The 19662-nt window shown below is 40.0% G+C and overlaps 1 protein-coding gene across 6 annotated transcripts in view; it reads left to right on the top strand.

The window, feature by feature from the left end:
* Nucleotides 1-19662, top strand: part of GALNT13 (polypeptide N-acetylgalactosaminyltransferase 13) — a 360457-nt gene that overhangs the window by 161116 nt on the left and 179679 nt on the right. For all 6 annotated transcript variants that reach the window (XM_048869442.2, XM_075117832.1, XM_048869440.2 and 3 more), the window contains 2 exons: nucleotides 15743-15909; nucleotides 17854-18061. In XM_048869442.2, the coding sequence (XP_048725399.1) occupies nucleotides 15743-15909; nucleotides 17854-18061 (375 nt within the window). The remainder of the gene's footprint in view (nucleotides 1-15742; nucleotides 15910-17853; nucleotides 18062-19662) is intronic.

Below are 19662 nucleotides of genomic sequence, written 5' to 3' on the forward strand. Positions count from 1 at the left end.
GGGATAGGGTCCAGAGTGATCTAGACATTGGAGGATTGGGCCAAAAGAAATCTGAGGTTCAACAAGGACAAGTGCAGAATCCTACACTTAGGATGGAAGAATCCCATGGCTAAGCAACAGTTCTGCAGAAAAGGACTTGGGGATTACAGTGGACGAGAAGCTGGATATGAGTCAGCAGTGTGCCCTTGTTGCCAAGAAGGCTAACGGCATATTGGGCTGCCTTAGTAGGAGCATTGCCAGCAGATTGAGGGAAGTGATTATTCCCCTCTGTTGGAACTCATGAGGCCACATCTGGAGTATTGTGTCCAGTTTTGGGCCCCCCCACTATAGAAAGGATGTGGACAAATTGGAGAGAGTCCAGTGGAGGGCAACGAAAATGATTAGGGGGCTGGGGCACATGGCTTACAAGGAGAGGCTGAGGGAACTGGGCTTATTTATTCTGCAGAAGAGAAGGTGAGGGGGGATTTGATAGTAGCCTTCAACTACCTGAAGCGGGGGGTTTCCAAAGATGATGGAGATAGGCTGTTCTCAGTGGTGGCAGATGACAGAACAAAAAGCAATGGTCTCAAGTTGCAGTTTGGGAGGTCTAGGTTGGATATTAGGAAAAACTATTTCACTAGGAGGGTGGAATGGGTTACATAGGGAAGTGGTGGATCTGCATCCTTAGAGGTTTTTAAGGCACAGCTTGACAAAGCCCTGGCTGGGAAGATTTAGCTGGGGTTGGTCCTGCTTTGAGCATGGGCTTGGACTAGATGACCAGACCTCCTGAGGTCTCTTTCAACCCTAATCTTCTATGATAGTAAGACAGAAAAGGTGAGGATTTCTCGGTAAGGCACAAAAAAATGCTGTATCAACAGGTAGACTGGAAATTAAACCAAAGGGTCATCTTACTTGGTGGGGAAAAAATTAGCAATCAAAGGTGTTTTAAGAAAAAGCCTTTCCTGATCTATAATTTCCATTACAGATTTGTTCCAATTAAGCTATTGGTCAAATCATTATTGCTAACGCTTTCCTGTTTTAACAAACTAGGCCTCGACTCTACCCCCTTTAAGTTAGTGGTAAAATTCCCCTTGACTTCAGTTGTGCAGGTCTTGTGTTTGCAAATGTGTCCATTCAGCTTTGATTACATAGGTTTGGAGAGTCTAGAAAGAGGCCTGCCACCTCTTAAGTCACCTTAAAGATACAGAGAAATGAAATGGCCTCTATACTATGGTGTTTGTTTTTAAGTAGTACTTTGTCTACATTACCTTGTTCCCACTCAAACATAAAATAACTCTGAGCTTTTAGTAAATGACATTCTTGCATTGAGTAACTACTAAAATATTAATGCTGTATTTAGGGTTTGAAATCCCTAAGGAAGTTTTGATATTCAAGGCTACATTCAAAGTATGTCATCATTATGAATGGTGACAGCTGAAGGTGTGAGTGAAGGGTCTTTGCTCCTGCAATGTACCTGCTTATACTGCATAATGGAACACCAGAGAGACATTTTCATGACATATTTTCACATCTGTCTTCTGCTGGATATAAAAATTGATTGGTTCTACAGTATTTTGGTTCAATAAAATTCAGCAACACAATGTAGATGCAATTGCTTTATGATGCTGCTTCCCTGTAAGTGAAGTAAATCTCTTTTTAAAAAAATTCTGTTTACATTTCATTTGAATTTGTTTTAAAATACAAACTTTTGCAATTTGAGTAATTTATGTAATTAAAATTGAGTCTAAACCTCTACGTACTGAAATGTTGTAACAGAATATATTTTAAGACATTACATTATTTTCTCTTGTCTAGGGTGCCTGGTTGAAACAGATAGTTCATTCCATATAGCTGTCAGAAGTTGACTTCTGTAGTTCCTGTGGGATTTGAGACTTACATACAGCTATGGTGGATGGGGAAGGGAAAGCATAATTAATTGATTAAACCTAAATTGTTGAAATACCTGTCAGAACATGGGAATTGAAGCACACTTGCTTTTTCTCTCATTCTCAGAATCTTATCTGGTCCAGTATAATGTTTCAATTTTCCTATGTACTTTCTAGATTGTGTATAAACTGTTCTGGGTGAAAAATCTATCTTAAACAATAGGCTTACAGTAAACATGATCACAGAGCCACATGTGTTCACTCCAACTTGTGTTTATAAGGAAATTTTTGCACTTTGAGTGGCTGACTTTTTTTTTAAATCTGCTAACCGCTTATTAGGAAGTATAATTTTCAGAAAGCTCCCTTTTAGAAATTATCTGAACATGACTCTCTTCAGACCCAGTAAATCAGAGTTTGTGACAAAGAAATGCTATTTCTTTAAGTGCTACTTAAAGGAAAATGAGGATCACTAACCTCTGATTCTAGGTATTATTTATAGTAGATACATTCAATGTAAATCGTATCAGGACTTTATTTGGCTTCATATAATGTACTTGGCAGTTCAATGATAATGTTTTAAAAGAAAAGACCGTGATTTTGGCTGTGTCAATTTTTTATTTAGAGAAGTGAAGTCAGAAAGAGCCCCTTCCATTACAACTGAGTGTTGAGCAAGCCATTGTTTCATTAGAGTACTCACTAAGCAAAAGGCTCCCTTTTCATTCATTTTCTAAAGCTGTTCAAGACTTCCTAGAAAGTACGGCTCAAGCTTTGTGCTACTACCTAAAAAAGACTCTATGGAATTTTGTGAGACTCACAATCCATCTGTGACCACGTGTCTTGAACCCTGGTCCCTGGGGCTCATAGGAGCTGCTTGTAGTTGCCAGCATAGAACCTGAACTCCGGCAGAGGACTCCAGTCCTGGAATCTGATTGGCAAAACATTGGTGGTCCTGATGGGTTTACAGATTCTATTTAAACCAAGAACAGAAACAGAAAGTTGTTCATGCAATTGGGTTTTCCCTCCTTAGGACTTCTTCCTCTGCAATACCTGGTTCTACTGATCTCTTTCTCCTGACGCTGACTCTTGGGGTATGTCTATACTACCTGCTGGATCAGCGGGCAGCGATCGATCCAGCGGGGGGTCAATATATCGCATCTAGACTAGATGGGATAAATCTACCCCCAAGCACTCTCCCGTCGACTCCTGTACTCCAGCGCCGTAAGTGGCACAGGCAGAGCCAACAGGGGAGTGGTAGCAGTTGACTCACCGTAGTGAAGACACTGCGGTGAGTAGGTCTAAGTACGTCGACTTCAGCTACGTTATTCATGTAGCTGAAGTTGCGTAACTTAGATCGATCCCCTCCAGTGTAGACCGGGCCTTGGTTTTGCCCTCTGGCCTGCTTCAGACTCTGATCTCTTGGTATCTGAACTAGCCAGACTCCTGCTCCGACCACTAGGTCAGACTGCCCACGACCTGTTTGATAGTCATCCATCCCATGCACATAATGTTATCTCTGAGGATTCTGTTGACGCACACAGTTGCTTTTGGATTTCCATTACAATGTCCATAGTGCACTATTTCCATGTTAATTTTGCTTTAGAATGTGAAGAAGGACATCTTGTCTCATGTTTAGTTCTAGAAGGAAGATGATGAAGCTTGACTTGTGTTCACTGGCTGCCAGTCTTAGTAAGTAATATTGCTTTCACCTCCATTCAGACATTAATCAGTGTCAAAACATGTAAATGACCCTGTGGCTCAGATCAAGCTTCACCTCCAGGCACTGCCTCTTGGTTATTGGAGGTGAAAGATTATTGGAAATCACTGATTCCAAGATTTCCTTCACTCATAGTAGCTGCAAAGGCAGGCCCGTGGGTTATTTCTGTGCCTCCATACCAAAGCTGATAGTTGATGGGAAGAGAAAAATTCTTTGATCCTGAGAGAGAACCCTGAAGTACTACTGAATTTTCTCCTGAGGATCTTCCAGTGGTGCAGAGGAGATTGCTGAGGAAATAGTTCTCCTAGGCATTGGAAAATGTCTTTTTTCACTTTTAAACAGCTGTATTTACTTCATGTGTATTCCTAAAGCAACATCTGAGAACTATACAAGCAAAAGTGATGTTTTTAGGAAAACATTTCAATCACTAGTATATTTCTAACCATTAGAATGGATTGTAAATGATCTGGAGAAGGCAGAGAGTGGTTCCTTTGTGTTTATAATTTCACGATCAATAGCAGCTGATTTATTCACTACACCTTTGATGTGGTGCACCTTTAAATAGGAAAAAATACAACATGAATCCTTTTAATCATTTCAGCAATATAAAGTGAAAGGTCTTTAACTTCTGAACATCTCTATATAGTACCAAGTGAGTAAAATGTCATTAAATCAAGTGATACACTGTTCAGAATTAAGACACTGTTAAAGGAGAACTACAAAGATTAATGGAGTTTAGCCTCAGGCTGTGGGAGATATTCAGCATTTTTGAGCCCATGAACCTTGAAACTGTACACTGTAGGACAGGTAGAGTCTACCGAGTTCTTGTAAGAAAGATACTCCCTTGTTGCAGGACTGGTAACATTTTAAAACTCCAGGATTCTAAACAGTTGTAGCAAACTTTTCTGAAAATATTTTTTCCTTCACCTGAAATTCTGTATCCTAACAATGTCCCAAAACTCCTTATTTGGTGACATCACTAACTCCGCTGGACATGTGTGCTGCATTATAAATCATACCATCTGGCAGGTGGTATTAATTGGAAAAATTAACCTGCCAAAAATACTAAGAAAGAACATTTGGAAGTCTGGCTGCCATTTAGATTCCCTGATAGTGAGTGGTTATTTCAGTTTAGTGAGGGGAAAGTAACAAAGTAACAACTTCAGAACAACAGGTCCATTATTTGTGTAACAACCCCTTGAGAATAGGGAATCACGGTTGGGTCTTTTAGCTTTTATTACTTGGCAACATTGCTATCTGTACATTGCAACAAGAACTTTGTATGCTGTAATACCTTTACCTTATGCAACTTTACCTTAGACCGCTCTGTATTGCAACTGTGGAGCATGTATCTTTTTATACTGTTACCTTCATGTATCATTTAAATTTTTTCTTTAATAGTCATATAAAAACTCCACACAGGTTTGTTACAATTGTTTATATAACTCTTAGAACAGTACTTTGGTCATCTGGAAGCAAGTTTAAAATATACAGTAATTACATTTTTCATTGAATATATCTCATTCACACGTGGTTATATTAATGTATCTGGGATGAAAATATTCACTGAAAATTGTCAAGTATGTCACTTGTCTGAATTTTATTTTCTAAAACAGTTGATGTCTTTTATTATAGATTGTGATAATTTTCCATTGCACTTCCGGTAATTGAAAATGTGAATTACGGTAAGAACAAGACTAGTGATTATACACCCACCGTATGTGTAATGTTACTGTTTGTTCTTTAATTTTTTAAAAGTGAATTTAATACTTATGAAAGTGTGTGTGCTGAAAACTAATCAGTCTTAGTTTATCCGCCAAAGTTTAGTGTAGGTGGTGACAGCACAAGCTTCCCATACTGACCAGTCTCAACCTTGAACTAGAGCATAATTCAATCTCCATGCCATCTTTGTTGTGCATGACAGTTATTGGCAATTTGGATGGTGGCTTTTGTGATGTGCTCTAGCAAATAACTTTAATGACTAGCTGTGATGACTTTTGTGTGATGTACATTGGGAATAACAGAGACTTGGTGGGATAACTCACATGACTGGAGTACTGTCATGGATGGATATAAACTGTTCAGGAAGGACAGGCAGGGCAGAAAAGGTGGGGGAGTAGCACTGTATGTAAGGGAGCAGTATGACTGCTCAGAGCTCCGGTACGAAACTGTAGAAAAACCTGAGTGTCTCTGGATTAAGTTTAGAAGTGTGTGCAACAAGAGTGATGTAGTGGTGGGAGTCTGCTATAGACCACCGGACCAGGGGGATGAGGTAGATGAGGCTTTCTTCCGGCAGCTCACGGAAGCTACTAGATCGCATGCCCTGATTCTCATGGGTGACTTTAATTTTCCTGATATCTGCTGGGAGAGCAATACAGCAGTGCATAGACAATCCAGGAAGTTTTTGGAAAGCGTAGGGGACAATTTCCTGGCGCAAGTGCTAGAGGAGCCAACTAGGGGGGGCGCTTTTCTTGACCTGCTGCTCACAAACCGGGTAGAATTAGTGGGGGAAGCAAAAGTGGATGGGAATCTGGGAGGCAGTGACCATGAGTTGGTTGAGTTCAGGATCCTGATGCAGGGAAGAAAGGTAAGCAGCACGATACGGACCCTGGACTTCAGGAAAGCAGACTTCGACTCCCTCAGGGAACGGATGGCCAGGATCCCCTGGGGGACTAACTTGAAGGGGAAAGGAGTCCAGGAGAGCTGGCTGTATTTCAAGGAATCCCTGTTGAGGTGACAGGGACAAACCATCCCGATGAGTCGAAAGAATAGTAAATATGGCAGGCGACCAGCTTGGCTTAATGGTGAAATCTTAGTGGATCTTAAACATAAAAAAGAAGCTTACAAGAAGTGGAAGGTTGGACATATGACCAGGGAAGAGTATAAAAATATTGCTCGGGCATGTAGGAATGAAATCAGGAGGGCCAAATCTGACCTGGAGCTGCAGCTAGCGAGAGATGTCAAGAGTAACAAGAAGAGTTTCTTCAGGTATGTTGGCAACAAGAAGAAAGCCAAGGAAAGTGTGGGCCCCTTACTGAATGAGGGAGGCAACCTAGTGACAGAGGATGTGGAAAAAGCTAATGTACTCAATGCTTTTTTTGCCTCTGTCTTCACTAACAAGGTCAGCTCCCAGACTGCTGCGCTGGGCATCACAAAATGGGGAAGAGATGGCCAGCCCTCTGTGGAGATAGAGGTGGTTAGGGACTATTTAGAAAAGCTGGATGTGCACAAGTCCATGGGGCCGGACGAGTTGCATCTGAGAGTGCTGAAGGAATTGGCGGCTGTGATTGCAGAGCCATTGGCCATTATCTTTGAAAACTCGTGGCGAACCGGGGAAGTCCCGGATGACTGGAAAAAGGCTAATGTAGTGCCAATCTTTAAAAAAGGGAAGAAGGAGGATCCTGGGAACTACAGGCCAGTCAGCCTCACCTCAGTCCCTGGAAAAATCATGGAGCAGGTCCTCAAAGAATCAATCCTGAAGCACTTGCATGAGAGGAAGGTGATCAGGAACAGCCAGCATGGATTCACCAAGGGAAGGTCATGCCTGACTAATCTAATCGCCTTTTACGATGAGATTACTGGTTCTGTGGATGAAGGGAAAGCAGTGGATGTATTGTTTCTTGACTTTAGCAAAGCTTTTGACACGGTCTCCCACAGTATTCTTGTCAGCAAGTTAAGGAAGTATGGGCTGGATGAATGCACTATAAGGTGGGTAGAAAGCTGGCTAGATTGTCGGGCTCAACGGGTAGTGATCAATGGCTCCATGTCTAGTTGGCAGCCGGTATCAAGTGGAGTGCCCCAAGGGTCGGTCCTGGGGCCGGTTTTGTTCAATATCTTCATAAATGATCTGGAGGATGGTGTGGATTGCACTCTCAGCAAATTTGCGGATGATACTAAACTGGGAGGAGTGGTAGATACGCTGGAGGGGAGGGATAGGATACAGAAGGACCTAAACAAATTGGAGGATTGGGCCAAAAGAAATCTGATGAGGTTCAATAAGGATAAGTGCAGGGTCCTGCACTTAGGACGGAAGAACCCAATGCACCGCTACAGACTAGGGACCGAATGGCTAGGCAGCAGTTCTGCGGAAAAGGACCTAGGGGTGGCAGTGGACGAGAAGCTGGATATGAGCCAGCAGTGTGCCCTTGTTGCCAAGAAGGCCAATGGCATTTTGGGATGTATAAGTAGGGGCATAGCGAGCAGATCGAGGGACGTGATCGTTCCCCTCTATTCGACATTGGTGAGGCCTCATCTGGAGTACTGTGTCCAGTTTTGGGCCCCACACTACAAGAAGGATGTGGATAAATTGGAGAGAGTCCAGCGAAGGGCAACAAAAATGATTAGGGGTCTAGAACACCTGACTTATGAGGAGAGGCTGAGGGAGCTGGGATTGTTTAGCCTGCAGAAGAGAAGAATGAGGGGGGATTTGATAGCTGCTTTCAACTACCTGAAAGGGGGTTCCAAAGAGGATGGCTCTAGACTGTTCTCAATGGTAGCAGATGACAGAACGAGGAGTAATGGTCTCAAGCTGCAGTGGGGGAGGTTTAGATTGGATATTAGGAAAAACTTTTTCACTAAGAGGGTGGTGAAACACTGGAATGCGTTACCTAGGGAGGTGGTAGAATCTCCTTCCTTAGAGGTTTTTAAGGTCAGGCTTGACAAAGCCCTGGCTGGGATGATTTAACTGGGAATTGGTCCTGCTTCGAGCAGGGGGTTGGACTAGATGACCTTCAGGGGTCCCTTCCAACCCTGATATTCTATGATTCTAATAGTACTAAGAACACCAAACTTAATTCACATAGGTCTTCAAACAGTTAAAAGATTACAATGACTATCAGTTAGTGCTATGTAATACATTATCAGTTTGTTTAGCATCCTTTTCTTTTGACTTGGTCCATAGCAGCCTACTACCACAACAGACTTATAGACTCATAGATTCCAAGGCCAGAATGGACCATTGTGATAATCTAGAAAGACTTCCTGTAATACAGTGGCTCTCAACCTTTCCAGACTACTGTACCCCTTTCAGGAGCCTGATTTGTCTTGCGTACCCCCCAAGTTTCACCTTGCTTAAAACCTACTTACTTACAAAACCAGACCTAAAAATACAAAAGTGTCACAGCAATTTTTCAATAATAGTGTGCTTACTTTCTAACTTTTGCCATATAATTATAAAATAAATCAATTGGAATATAAATATTGTACTTACATTTCAGTATATAGAGCAGTAGAAACAAGACGTCTGTGTGAAATTTTAGTTTGTACTGATTTTGCTAGTTCTTTTAAGTAGCCTGTTGTGAAACTAGGTAAATGTCTAAATGCCTAGATGTGCTGATGTACCACTTGGAAGACCTCTGCATATCCCAGAGTACACGTACCCCTGGTTGAGAACCACAGCTGTAATACACATGCCAGAGAACTTCCCCAAAATAATTCATAGAGCAGATCTTTTAGAAAAACATCCAATCTTGATTTAAAAACTCAGTGATGGAGAATCCACCACAACTCTTGGTAAATTGTTCCAGTACTTAATTACCCTCATTGTAAAATAATTTGTCTTTTATTTCCAGTCTGAATTTGTCTAGCTTCAACTTCCAGCCATTGAATCATGCTACACCGTTCTCTGCTGAATTGAAGAGCCTATTAAATATTTGTCTCTCATGTACATACTTACAGACTGTAATCACCACCTCTTAAGCTTCTCTTTGTTAGGCTCAAAGTGCTCAGGTTAGTTTATCACTATAAGGTACATTCTCTAATATTCCCATGGCTCTTCTCTGAATCCTCTCTAATTTATCAATATCCTCCTTGAATTGTGGGCACCAGAATTGGACACAGTATTCTAGCTGCGGTCACACCAGTGTCAAATACACAGGTAAAATAACCTCTCTACTCTACCTCTGCTGAAGATTCCTCTGCATTAACTCTTTTGCATTAACTCTCACTGTGTCATGCTGGAAGATCATGTTGATCTGATTATCCACCATGACTCCGAAATCTTTTTCGGAGTCACTGCTTCCCAGGATGGAGTCCCCCATCCTGTAAGTATGGCATAATTCTTTGCTCCTGGCTGATATTCCTTATTTAGCTCAAGTTGTAGATGTTTGTGCTGTGATGCTGAAGTTCCCAGTATTTAAATCATGCTGGTGACCAAAGCAGAAGTCGTCATAAATGTAAATCATGTAGTCACCTGTGCAAATAACTGTTTATGCATGCAAATTTTGCAAATGCATAAAGCAGAGTCTCTTTTAAGTTGGCCTAAGGAGTTATAAATGTCTCTGCTTTGCAAAAAAGTTGGATCCTTTGCCATACATTGATGTAAGAAAATTTTTCAGTGAATTGGGTCTTATACAATAAATGGATATAGACCAAGAAAAATATTGTTAAAAGGAGTAAGTATTAAGGCTATATTGTTCCATGCAACTGCACCCACAAGCCCCTCCTGATAAGCCCTGCAGGATGTACAAACAAGAATCTAGCTTGAACACTCTGAAAGGTTTACTTTCTGGAGTTTACCCACGTGCTCCCAACAGAAAAGGGGATTGGAAACCCCATAAAGAGGTGAATAGGAGGCTCACTTTAAGACTCAGGATCTGTGAGAAAAGCAGACACCAGCCATGCAGAAGACTTACCCTCTCCTTGCTGTCATTGGCTTTCTCCCCCTCCTCATAGTTGTGTACTGTCCTTCTCTAACTGGGAATAGAGGCTTTGGAGGAAAGTTAATACAGCATTAAATATCTGCTGGATTTCTGCTCAGAAATTCTTTTTGTGTTTGCAGAGAGCATGCCATAGTGTTTTATGATATTTAGTGTTTTTCTTAAAGCCCTAGCTGCTGGAATCAAGAGATTGCATGAAAACCTTATCTTTCACGAAAGAAGTAAGTGGCTAGCCTTCATGGCTGAAAAGCTTAGGAAAAAAAATTGTCCTGAGTGCACCATAAAGACTCAGAAACTAGAATGCAAATGAAGAAAATCTAAAAGATATTTTTTATCTGGAAAAAAAATCAAAATTTGGGGGCCTGACTCATGATTTTTGAATGCTTGGGATTAGCAATGCTGATGCTGAGTAAATACACTGACCGCAGTCCTAAATGTAGAGCCTCAAACTCATGCTAGTGCAGAGGAAAGCAGAGAAGAGTTAAATGTGTTACAGAACCACTGCTTTGCTTAAGGTACTTCTGCCCCTTTTTATTCCCTTGTGTTCCCCTCTGTATTGCAGAGAGGAAAACCGAGAGCCCAATTTATAATCCACAGTGGACTAAAAACTCCTCTGAGTACTTTAATGGCAGCTACCTGTTTTCTAAATGACAACTAATGATACATTGCAAATTATGATTTAATACTGCAGCTTAGGAAAAGTAACAGCCTTTATGACTTCCACTAAAATCAAGTATCCTAAATTAAATGAATTGGGTAGTTTTAATTTAGTTTCTAGTGAGAGGTTCAGCTGTCGACAAATCCGAGCACATCACTTGGTGCACTGCAGAATTTGTTCATGGGAGTTATCCAGAATAAGCTGATCTGGAAAGCGAATGATCACTTTCACATGCACATAATTTCTCTACCTATGCTGTTTTCTTTGCTTTCTTATTGTTTTCTATGATTCATTCGTTCATTAATTTGTATGTGTATATATATATGTGTGTGTGTGTGTATGTGTGTGTGTGAGAGAGAGAGAGACAGAAACAGATTAGCAATGTCATTTTGTCTGTTTTGAATAACAAGAAATTATATAATTATAGTACACAATAATAGATTTCAGTCATATTAAATAAAAAAGATTCAAAATGACAGCTGTATGCATTAATTGTACATTACCGATCAAAGTCCCAGGTGTGAATGTAGCAGTCAAACTGTTACATTAGCCCTGTTTTACCTTAGGCCATTGTAATGTCTCTATAGGTGATTGCATACTTAATTGTACATACACGCTAGGTTGAAATGTAGTTGTTTGTTACTTGTAGGTTTATCTTTTTTCTTGTCTACATCCAGGTGTTTCTGTACTGTGCATTGATACACTCTGGTGTCTCCAATCTGTGGGATGCACCCTTAAACCACTTAAATTGGTTAACATAAGTTTTTTCCCTATTTCTCTTGTTTTCAGTAACCCAAATTTATACACAAATGAACTTAGTTTATGTACAATATAATGGTAACTAATGACACAAATAATGCTTTTATATAGCCTATAACAGAAACATGACCTGGTTTTCTATATTTTAATTATTTCTATTTTTTATTCCTTTATTAAAATAATGTTTTGGTTTTTTGTCCTGGTTTTCTTAATCTTTTTTGCCACATACAAATGTACCTGTTTTAGATGGTTTTTCAGTTTTTACATAAAGAAATCCATTTTTACTTCCTTAACATGTTAGTAGTTTTCCATGATAAAGGTAGTGCTGGATTGCTAAAACAGGTACTCACAATCTTCTGTGAGACGACTTCTTACTCTGCTCCCTGCCCCCAGCACTTGGTTTTAGCAACAGACTAACAAATAGAATTTTTACTTAAGTTTTTGTTAATTTGTTTGTTATAGCAATTAATATTGCTTTTGTAAATATTTTCAAGGAGGTTGTGAAGGCTAGAACTATAACAGGGGTTAAAAGAGAACTGGATAAATTCATGGAAGTTAAGTACATTAGTGGCTATTTGCCAGGATGGGTAGGGAATGGTGTCTCTAGCCTCTGTTCGTCAGAGGGTGCAGACGGATGGCAGGAGAGAGATCACGAGATCATTACCTGTTAGATTCACTCCCTATGGGGCACTGGCCACTGTCAGTAGACAGGATACTGGGCTGGATGGACCTTTGGTCTGCCCCAGTATGGCCATTCTTATATTCAAGCATAAACTTTAATAACCAATTTTTTTAAAACACAACACAGAAGAAAATGGTATAAAAATTAAAACAAAATGAAGTTTAAGTGCAGGTTTATGTACACATGTTGAGAGTAATACGTCTATGGTATTTTCTTGTGCTTGGGAGACAAATTTGAAATGTTTCGTTAGCTTTAACATTTTACAACATAAACGGAGATAATGTATATTCTTTTAAAAACATTTTGGCTTTAACACAGGCCAGAGGACTTCACCCAGTAATTTCTACATTAAGCCTATAACTTCTAGTTGAGCTACAGCAGATCTTTTAGAATAGTAATTAATAGTAAAGGAGTTCTTTACATGATCCTGGCTAATACTGTATAATTATACAAACTGAATGTTTAGCAGAGGGGATATATACTGTAAAATAAAGTGCTAAAAACATGGAAGAGAAAAATCCTTCAAATAAATATCCACCTCCATGAAGGCAATTTATAAAAACATGGATATGTTTTCTTATTGCTTTTGCCATTCTAGAACCATGATAAAAATATTTTAATATTTTAGACTATACAATCTCATTTTAATAGTTCACTTCAAGTAGTTTTAATCTAGTTTGTTTTTGTTTAAAATCAAATACCAATCACTACTGAAATAATAAAAAATGTTTAACAATATCTGAAAAAGGAAAAAAAAACAGTACAGAAATAACCCCTTCAACAATGACATTATATTATGAGGGCACTAGTTGTTAAAGTTGTATTGTGTTTTGCATTGAAGTCCTTCCATTTCACACTTCATTGACTGAATTTAGTTATCAGGTTTGGCCACCATATATCTTCGGGGGGCAATTGAACATCATATGTTTTTAGGAAAACATTTACTAACTTCTGCAAAGGAAACAATGTTCCCTTTCTGAGACATTGCCCCGTTTTGGTCACATTTCTTTGGGTTACACTAACTAAACTACCACCATCCCCACAGATGATAATATAATAGCCATATTATTCATGAACCCTGTAAATCTAAATCATAATAGATGCCCAAATGTATAGTTAATTAGGCCCCCGCAGTAGTTAGGAAAACAATATGTACCACCTTCCTCCATGGATTTTAAAGCTCATTAAGCAAATGAATAGCTTACTGCTCTAAGGCCATGTTGTTTGACTAACTTCCTCAGTGATTGCTTCCAAATTGTACATTGCTATAAAATCTGCAAAGAACAATTTCCAGTTCATACAAATTTAGCATGATTCCCCCTGGCTCGGCTGGGAGGAGATTCTTTTTGAAACTCACCTGGCAGAAGAGCTGCTTACTTATCACAATGCTCCTGGTTTTACTCTCCTGCAATAATGGGCAAGATGTACCACATGGATAAGACAAGCAATCAAGAGAGGTTCTTTGCTCTGGTTTCTAGAGCACACTATGGACTTGTGACTATAATATGGAAACCAGTGAACTAATAGACTTTCTTCTATATTTCATACCTGGAAATGTCACCCTTAAATTTTGAAGGCTGTCATTGTGACTCTATTTTATGTAAGTTTTCATGTCAGTGAAGCAATAGAAAGTTTTACAGAGTTTTGTTATGATGAGTGCGGGGGGGGGGGAAGAGTTCAAGGTCCATTTAATGTTTCTTCAGTGCCCCAATTCTGTCATTCTTCTGACTCCTAAATCAAAAAGTAACTTGACAGACTAACCCAGTGTAAATACTAGGGAGATAGCACAACATATAGTTCTAGTTGTACTGATTTTCTGCAGCATGGTGAGTATTAAAATATTATGGACCACAGTGATACATTGCTCTTGTGTGAGAATTACAGGACACCAAGTCAGAAAAGGCCAGTAGACTACAAAAGAGTTTCTCTGCTTGTAACATTAGTTAACATACATTTTCAGATTTAAAACATTTAAAAGAAAATGTTTAAAGAGGAATGTATAAACATGTTCTTAGCTTATCTTTAGTAAAAAATAAATACCACGTATAGGCCTCAGGATAGGTAAGCATAGGGTGACCAGCTTTCCAAAATGCAAAAATTGGACATATGCAGGAGCCCTGCCCCCTGACCAGGTCAGAAGCCTGGCAGTGGTAAGAGCCACCCAGGGAGCCCGGGCTGCTGTGGGGAGCCCTGGACCCTCCACCTGCCCTGGGTGTGGGATCAGGGTGTCCAAGAGCAGCCCCTGGCCTGTGTCCAGGGGCAGGGCCTTGGGGGGAAGAGGAGGACGGGCAGGGTCTTATGGCAAGGGGGGCCAAAGGCCCCACCTCAGCCCCACCAAGAAGAGGCTGGCAATGCCCCTGAGGCTCAGGCAGGCCAGGATAGGCACTACAGGGAATCCAGACCAAATGATGTCCCACAGTCATTCAGCCCAGAACTTGAAATTTACATTTTGGGACTGTGCCACCCAATTAGGGATGGGTGGTCACTGTAAGTAAGCACTGAACTTACAGGTAAGCATGTGTTTAAGTGCTTTCTTGAAATCGGGATCACAAAGATGAAAATAGAGCTAGAAAATGATTTTAAGTACATAGCTGACATTTATCAATATATCTAAAAGATTTTTTTAAGTAGCAATGCTGAAAATATTAGAATGAAATATCTTGGCTTTGATAACAAGTACTGCTGGTTTTATAATAGCTGCCTGTGCACGTGAAGTGCATGTATTGGGGATGGGATGAGGAGACTGTATTTTGATTTGGGATTTGCAAAACACCGCAGGTGAATTTTCTTTACTCAAACCAGGAGTGGTTGGTATTTAGGGTACCATTACATGACCTCGCCCCAAATTTTAGAGGACAGAGATAAAAGGTTTTAGTTCCATCCTTCTGTATTATGAGCAAACTGGAGTTTTTTTAAAAAATATTCATTTTTAGGTTTTAGTTTTAAGAAACTTCTAGTGTTGCTCAGTGCTGGGTCCCATTTTATCCAAGCTGTAGGACTTGAGGGGTCGTCACTCACATGTTTGGGTGTGTGTGTATGTATGTATATATGTGTGTGCACTGTATTATTTCTTAGATGTAAATGTTAATTCTTCATTTAGGAGATCTGGTACAAAATTTTATTTGCAGCTTTAGTCTTTTTACTCATAGTTTTTCCTAGCCAGAGTACAGTATTCAAAACCCCATGCCTGAGAATTTCCGTGTGATTTTTTGTTTTGTTTTGTATTTTGAGGGGGGCATGGATGGGGGGGCGGGGAGCGTCTGGAGAGATTCATATCTTACTGAATGGTGAGCTGTCCAGCAATCTTGAAGCTCAATTTCCAGAATTTGATAACCCGTCATGTTGTTACATAGCACTGGAGAATGAATTTATAAAAAAGATTAACTTGTCTTTTTTTCTCTTTGGCAGATGCAAGACAAAAGTCTACCCTGATGAACTCCCAAATACAAGTGTAGTTATAGTATTTCATAATGAAGCCTGGAGTACTTTGCTTCGAACTGTTTACAGTGTTATAAACAGATCCCCACACCATTTGCTTTCTGAGGTTATCTTGGTGGATGATGCCAGTGAAAGAGGTATGACCCTTGCTCTAATTTTCTTGTGGATAGTTATAATAATTTGATAGAGATTTAAAATGTACATATTTTGTTAGTGTCACATTTGAGAAGCCTGCAGAAGGGATTGTAAATCAATAAAGTTTTAACCAGTAATGAATTTGACCCCCCAACTCAGAGAGGGGCAGTTTTCTGGATTAAGTAGCTCAGTGATAATGGTGCTTTTCAGTGACCATGTTATGAGTGCTGTGCCAATATTCCCGATAAAGAATATCAAGAATATAGTGTCCTATGTCTCCGTCGCTCATTTCTCTCCTAACAAGGAAATGACTCACTCTTGAGGTTTAAACTTGTTTAAATGTCAGAAGCTTGAACAGTTTCCTCAGATTACTCTTTGGTTTTTGTTTTTAATTTATTTTGAGCCCGAGTTTCACATAGTTTTTTTAAACTAGTAATTGAGGTTATTTGAGGGTAGAAAAAGCAAAAACTGCTTTTGCTCAGTAACAAAAACTGCTTTTGATAATGTTAATGTTTTAGAAATAAAAAAATGCTAAAATAATGGAACTGGTGAAAAGCCAAAAAATGTCAATGTATTTGCTTTGGATGTCAAAATGTTTGCACAGCACGGCACCATGAGGACTGGAGGATTTGGAAGCTGTGTTGCCTGATTTCTCTCCGGGTGCCAAAACCTGTCCCCTGAGGGAAACCTTCAGCAAACACTGCAAGGTGCACCTCAAAGATTTCCCTAGGTCTTCTGTCCTCCTCATGGAGGTTTTACCATACGTTACTGTATCTGCAGCTGTGTAAAAATAAATGCAGGGGAATTTGAAACTTATTGCACAGTATGAAAGGTACTGTCTTTTGTAATCCACTGATTAGCTACAGCATCATATCCTGTTCAGCATTATAGAGCTGTCGCTTAATATCAGGGGCAGGGCTGTGCCATTGATGTGACATGCCAAGCAGCTGAATTTTTTTGGTTTTCCCCTGTTCCACATTTTTAGGATTTTTTTTCTTCCAAACTATTAAAGTGGTCAAAAGCTGTTTTTTGTGACTGAAAACTTCAGACCATGCAGTATGGCTCCTGTACTGGCTTCCTCTACTCTGTGCAGGGTACCCCTTGGAGGGATTGCAGGTACAGAGCTGATGTTAATGCTGCCCTAAGTAGCATTAACATCCACATGGCTACCCAACTAGATATCCCCGTTTCAAAGAGTAGAGGGGAAGCATGCTCTCTCTTGCTCACACTCACAATGTGCAGCTGTTACTAAGGGGTTGGGGGGAGGGAAAAGTATGCTGCACTGGCTTCACTATACCTTGCTTCCACTGCTCTGGGTTTTTCCCCCAACGGTACTTTTTGTTGCTCCCTTCCAAATCAGACATCAAAGAGAAGCACGGGGTCAAAGTACTTAACATGACCCTCATACATAGGGAAAGGGTATTTATGGAAGCTCCCAAACTGCTGAAGAAGCTTATTAAAATGGATATATTTGAAAACTAAACTTCGACTCTATAACAAAATAGCAAAAACATATATTTAATCAAAGTACACATTTCTGGATTGAATTTATACTAAGCTTTGACTGACCAGTGCTATAAGTAGGAAATTAATCATAATTTTTTCCGTTTGAAATCTTTTATTTGCATGGTCTTCTCATGGGACCCATTTAACCAGAACTATATTGCAATCCTAGAATGTGAGCAGTGTCCTAATGTAAATCTCCATGACCTGGAAACTTATCTCTCATTCTTCAGAAAATTGACAAACATGTCTCAGACTGTATTTCCTGAATTGTGCTTTCAGGACCTTTGGTCTTTCAATATTCATGCATGAGAATATTGTCCAAGAATTACCTGAGTGACCAGTATGATGTATTAACCATACAGTTCTATTTTGACTCCTCACTGACTACTGAATCTAGTTTGAACAAAAGGTTTCTTGTATTTTTAAATTGCATTTGGCAGATTTTCTGAAAGCCTCATTAGAAAATTATGTGAAAAATTTGGAAGTGCCAGTAAAAATTATTAGGATGGAACAACGGTCAGGACTGATCCGTGCTCGGCTCAGAGGAGCAGCGGCTTCTAAGGGCAAGGTCATAACTTTCCTGGATGCACACTGTGAATGCACTTTAGGCTGGCTTGAGCCCCTACTGGCAAGAATAAAGGAAGACAGGTAAGGGCTGATATATGTCCTTCTGCATGATGACAATGCCTGCTACACTGCTCTAGTTAAGGGTCTGTCAGAGTTTCCTTTATAACCCTTTATTTTCAGTGTGATTATATTTTGGCTATAAAAAGAATCTTCTTTGGCCTGAACACATTGAAAACAAGTCATCAACCCAACAGCGTTTTTTAGTTTTAAAAAAATGGTTCAGTAATTTTTCAATCAATATTTTTGTCAGGATAAGATGCTTTAATAGTTATTGTATCTTTCTTCCTACAGGGTCTCTGTTAGTGTAACTGGTAATAATAGTTAATAAATGAAGCCTTTTATCCAATCTTTGGTTGGCAAACTAACCCACCACCTTTGTTTGGTTCATGAGTGCTTGTGTATGCGGTGCATTCCTCCACTCTCCCCATCTGTTCTCTTGTGAGCTCACAAGCAATTGGAATTTATGCTTATCCTGTCTTCCAAGTGGATGGTGCAATGTGTACCTGCTCAGTTTATGTGCATAAGTGAATGTCCAGTCACAAACAGAAATCAAAGCAGAAAGCCTTGCTATCATCACTTTTTGCTATTGTTCTAAAAAGCAAATTCCATACACTTATATTTTATGTTGAGGAAGCAAGTGTGTGTGTGTGTGTGTGTGTGTGTAATACCTGCTTGCCTGCCTACCTATCTACAAATGCTGTTGTGTTCAAGGCCAAAAAAGACTCTTTGCCTCTATTTGTGAAGCAGATGGATTGCAAGAGGTCTCCACAAAATGTTCCCTGAGTGACCCAGAGAGCAGAGGGGCAACAGCAACCAGTTACTACAGCAGCTTCAGGGGTTAAAGATGGGTGGAGTGTCTCTTGTGTTTTCAGGATGATGGGTGACTGTGGGGAGGAGGGCAGACGTGTCAGAGTGAGGGGGGGGGCAGGGCTATCCATTGGAGGAAAGCAGCTTCACAGCATCAATTGAATGCTGCAGCAACAACTAAAGAGTTTATTTTGCTATTTGTGTAGAGAGAGGGTATGGGTTTATGTGGAGGGTGTCTCTACAGAGGAGAGGGTATAGGGAAAGGAGATGGGCGGGAACTGTGCGTATAAGTGGAGAGCAAAGAAATGGAGAAACTTTACAATATCAGTTCAGTTTTACTCTTGGGGTAAGAAATGACAGCAATGTCCCTGCTTACTTGAAGGAGGGGGATGTCTGTGCATGGGGATAGGAATCAGCAGTCTGACCTGGTGTTTGCTGAGGGCAGGGGAGGAGGGGGTGCCAAGGCTGCATAACTCACTGTGTAGTGCATCTAAGCTCGATGCTTCTCGTTTGATGGCCTTCCCCCAGCATCATCATCTCAGTGCTAAGAGATAATGAAATCACGTGTGTCCGAACCAAACCAATTTAAAGATAATTTTGTTGTTGTAAGAAGATCACAAATGCACAAGAGGCATGAAAGAGAGCTGACTGCTGCACCCTTATGGATCCAGTTTAATATAATATACTTTACAAATTGTTTACAATAACTTGCACGGAACTGTTATTGGAGTGTTAGGGAAATGCACAATATTTTAAATTGTGGTGCTCTAACTGCATCTTCTAATGTTTCATTAAGACTTTTCTAATATATAGGG

Source organism: Caretta caretta, chromosome 11 (genome assembly GCF_965140235.1).
Source record: "Caretta caretta isolate rCarCar2 chromosome 11, rCarCar1.hap1, whole genome shotgun sequence".
Classification (NCBI taxonomy): domain Eukaryota; kingdom Metazoa; phylum Chordata; order Testudines; family Cheloniidae; genus Caretta; species Caretta caretta.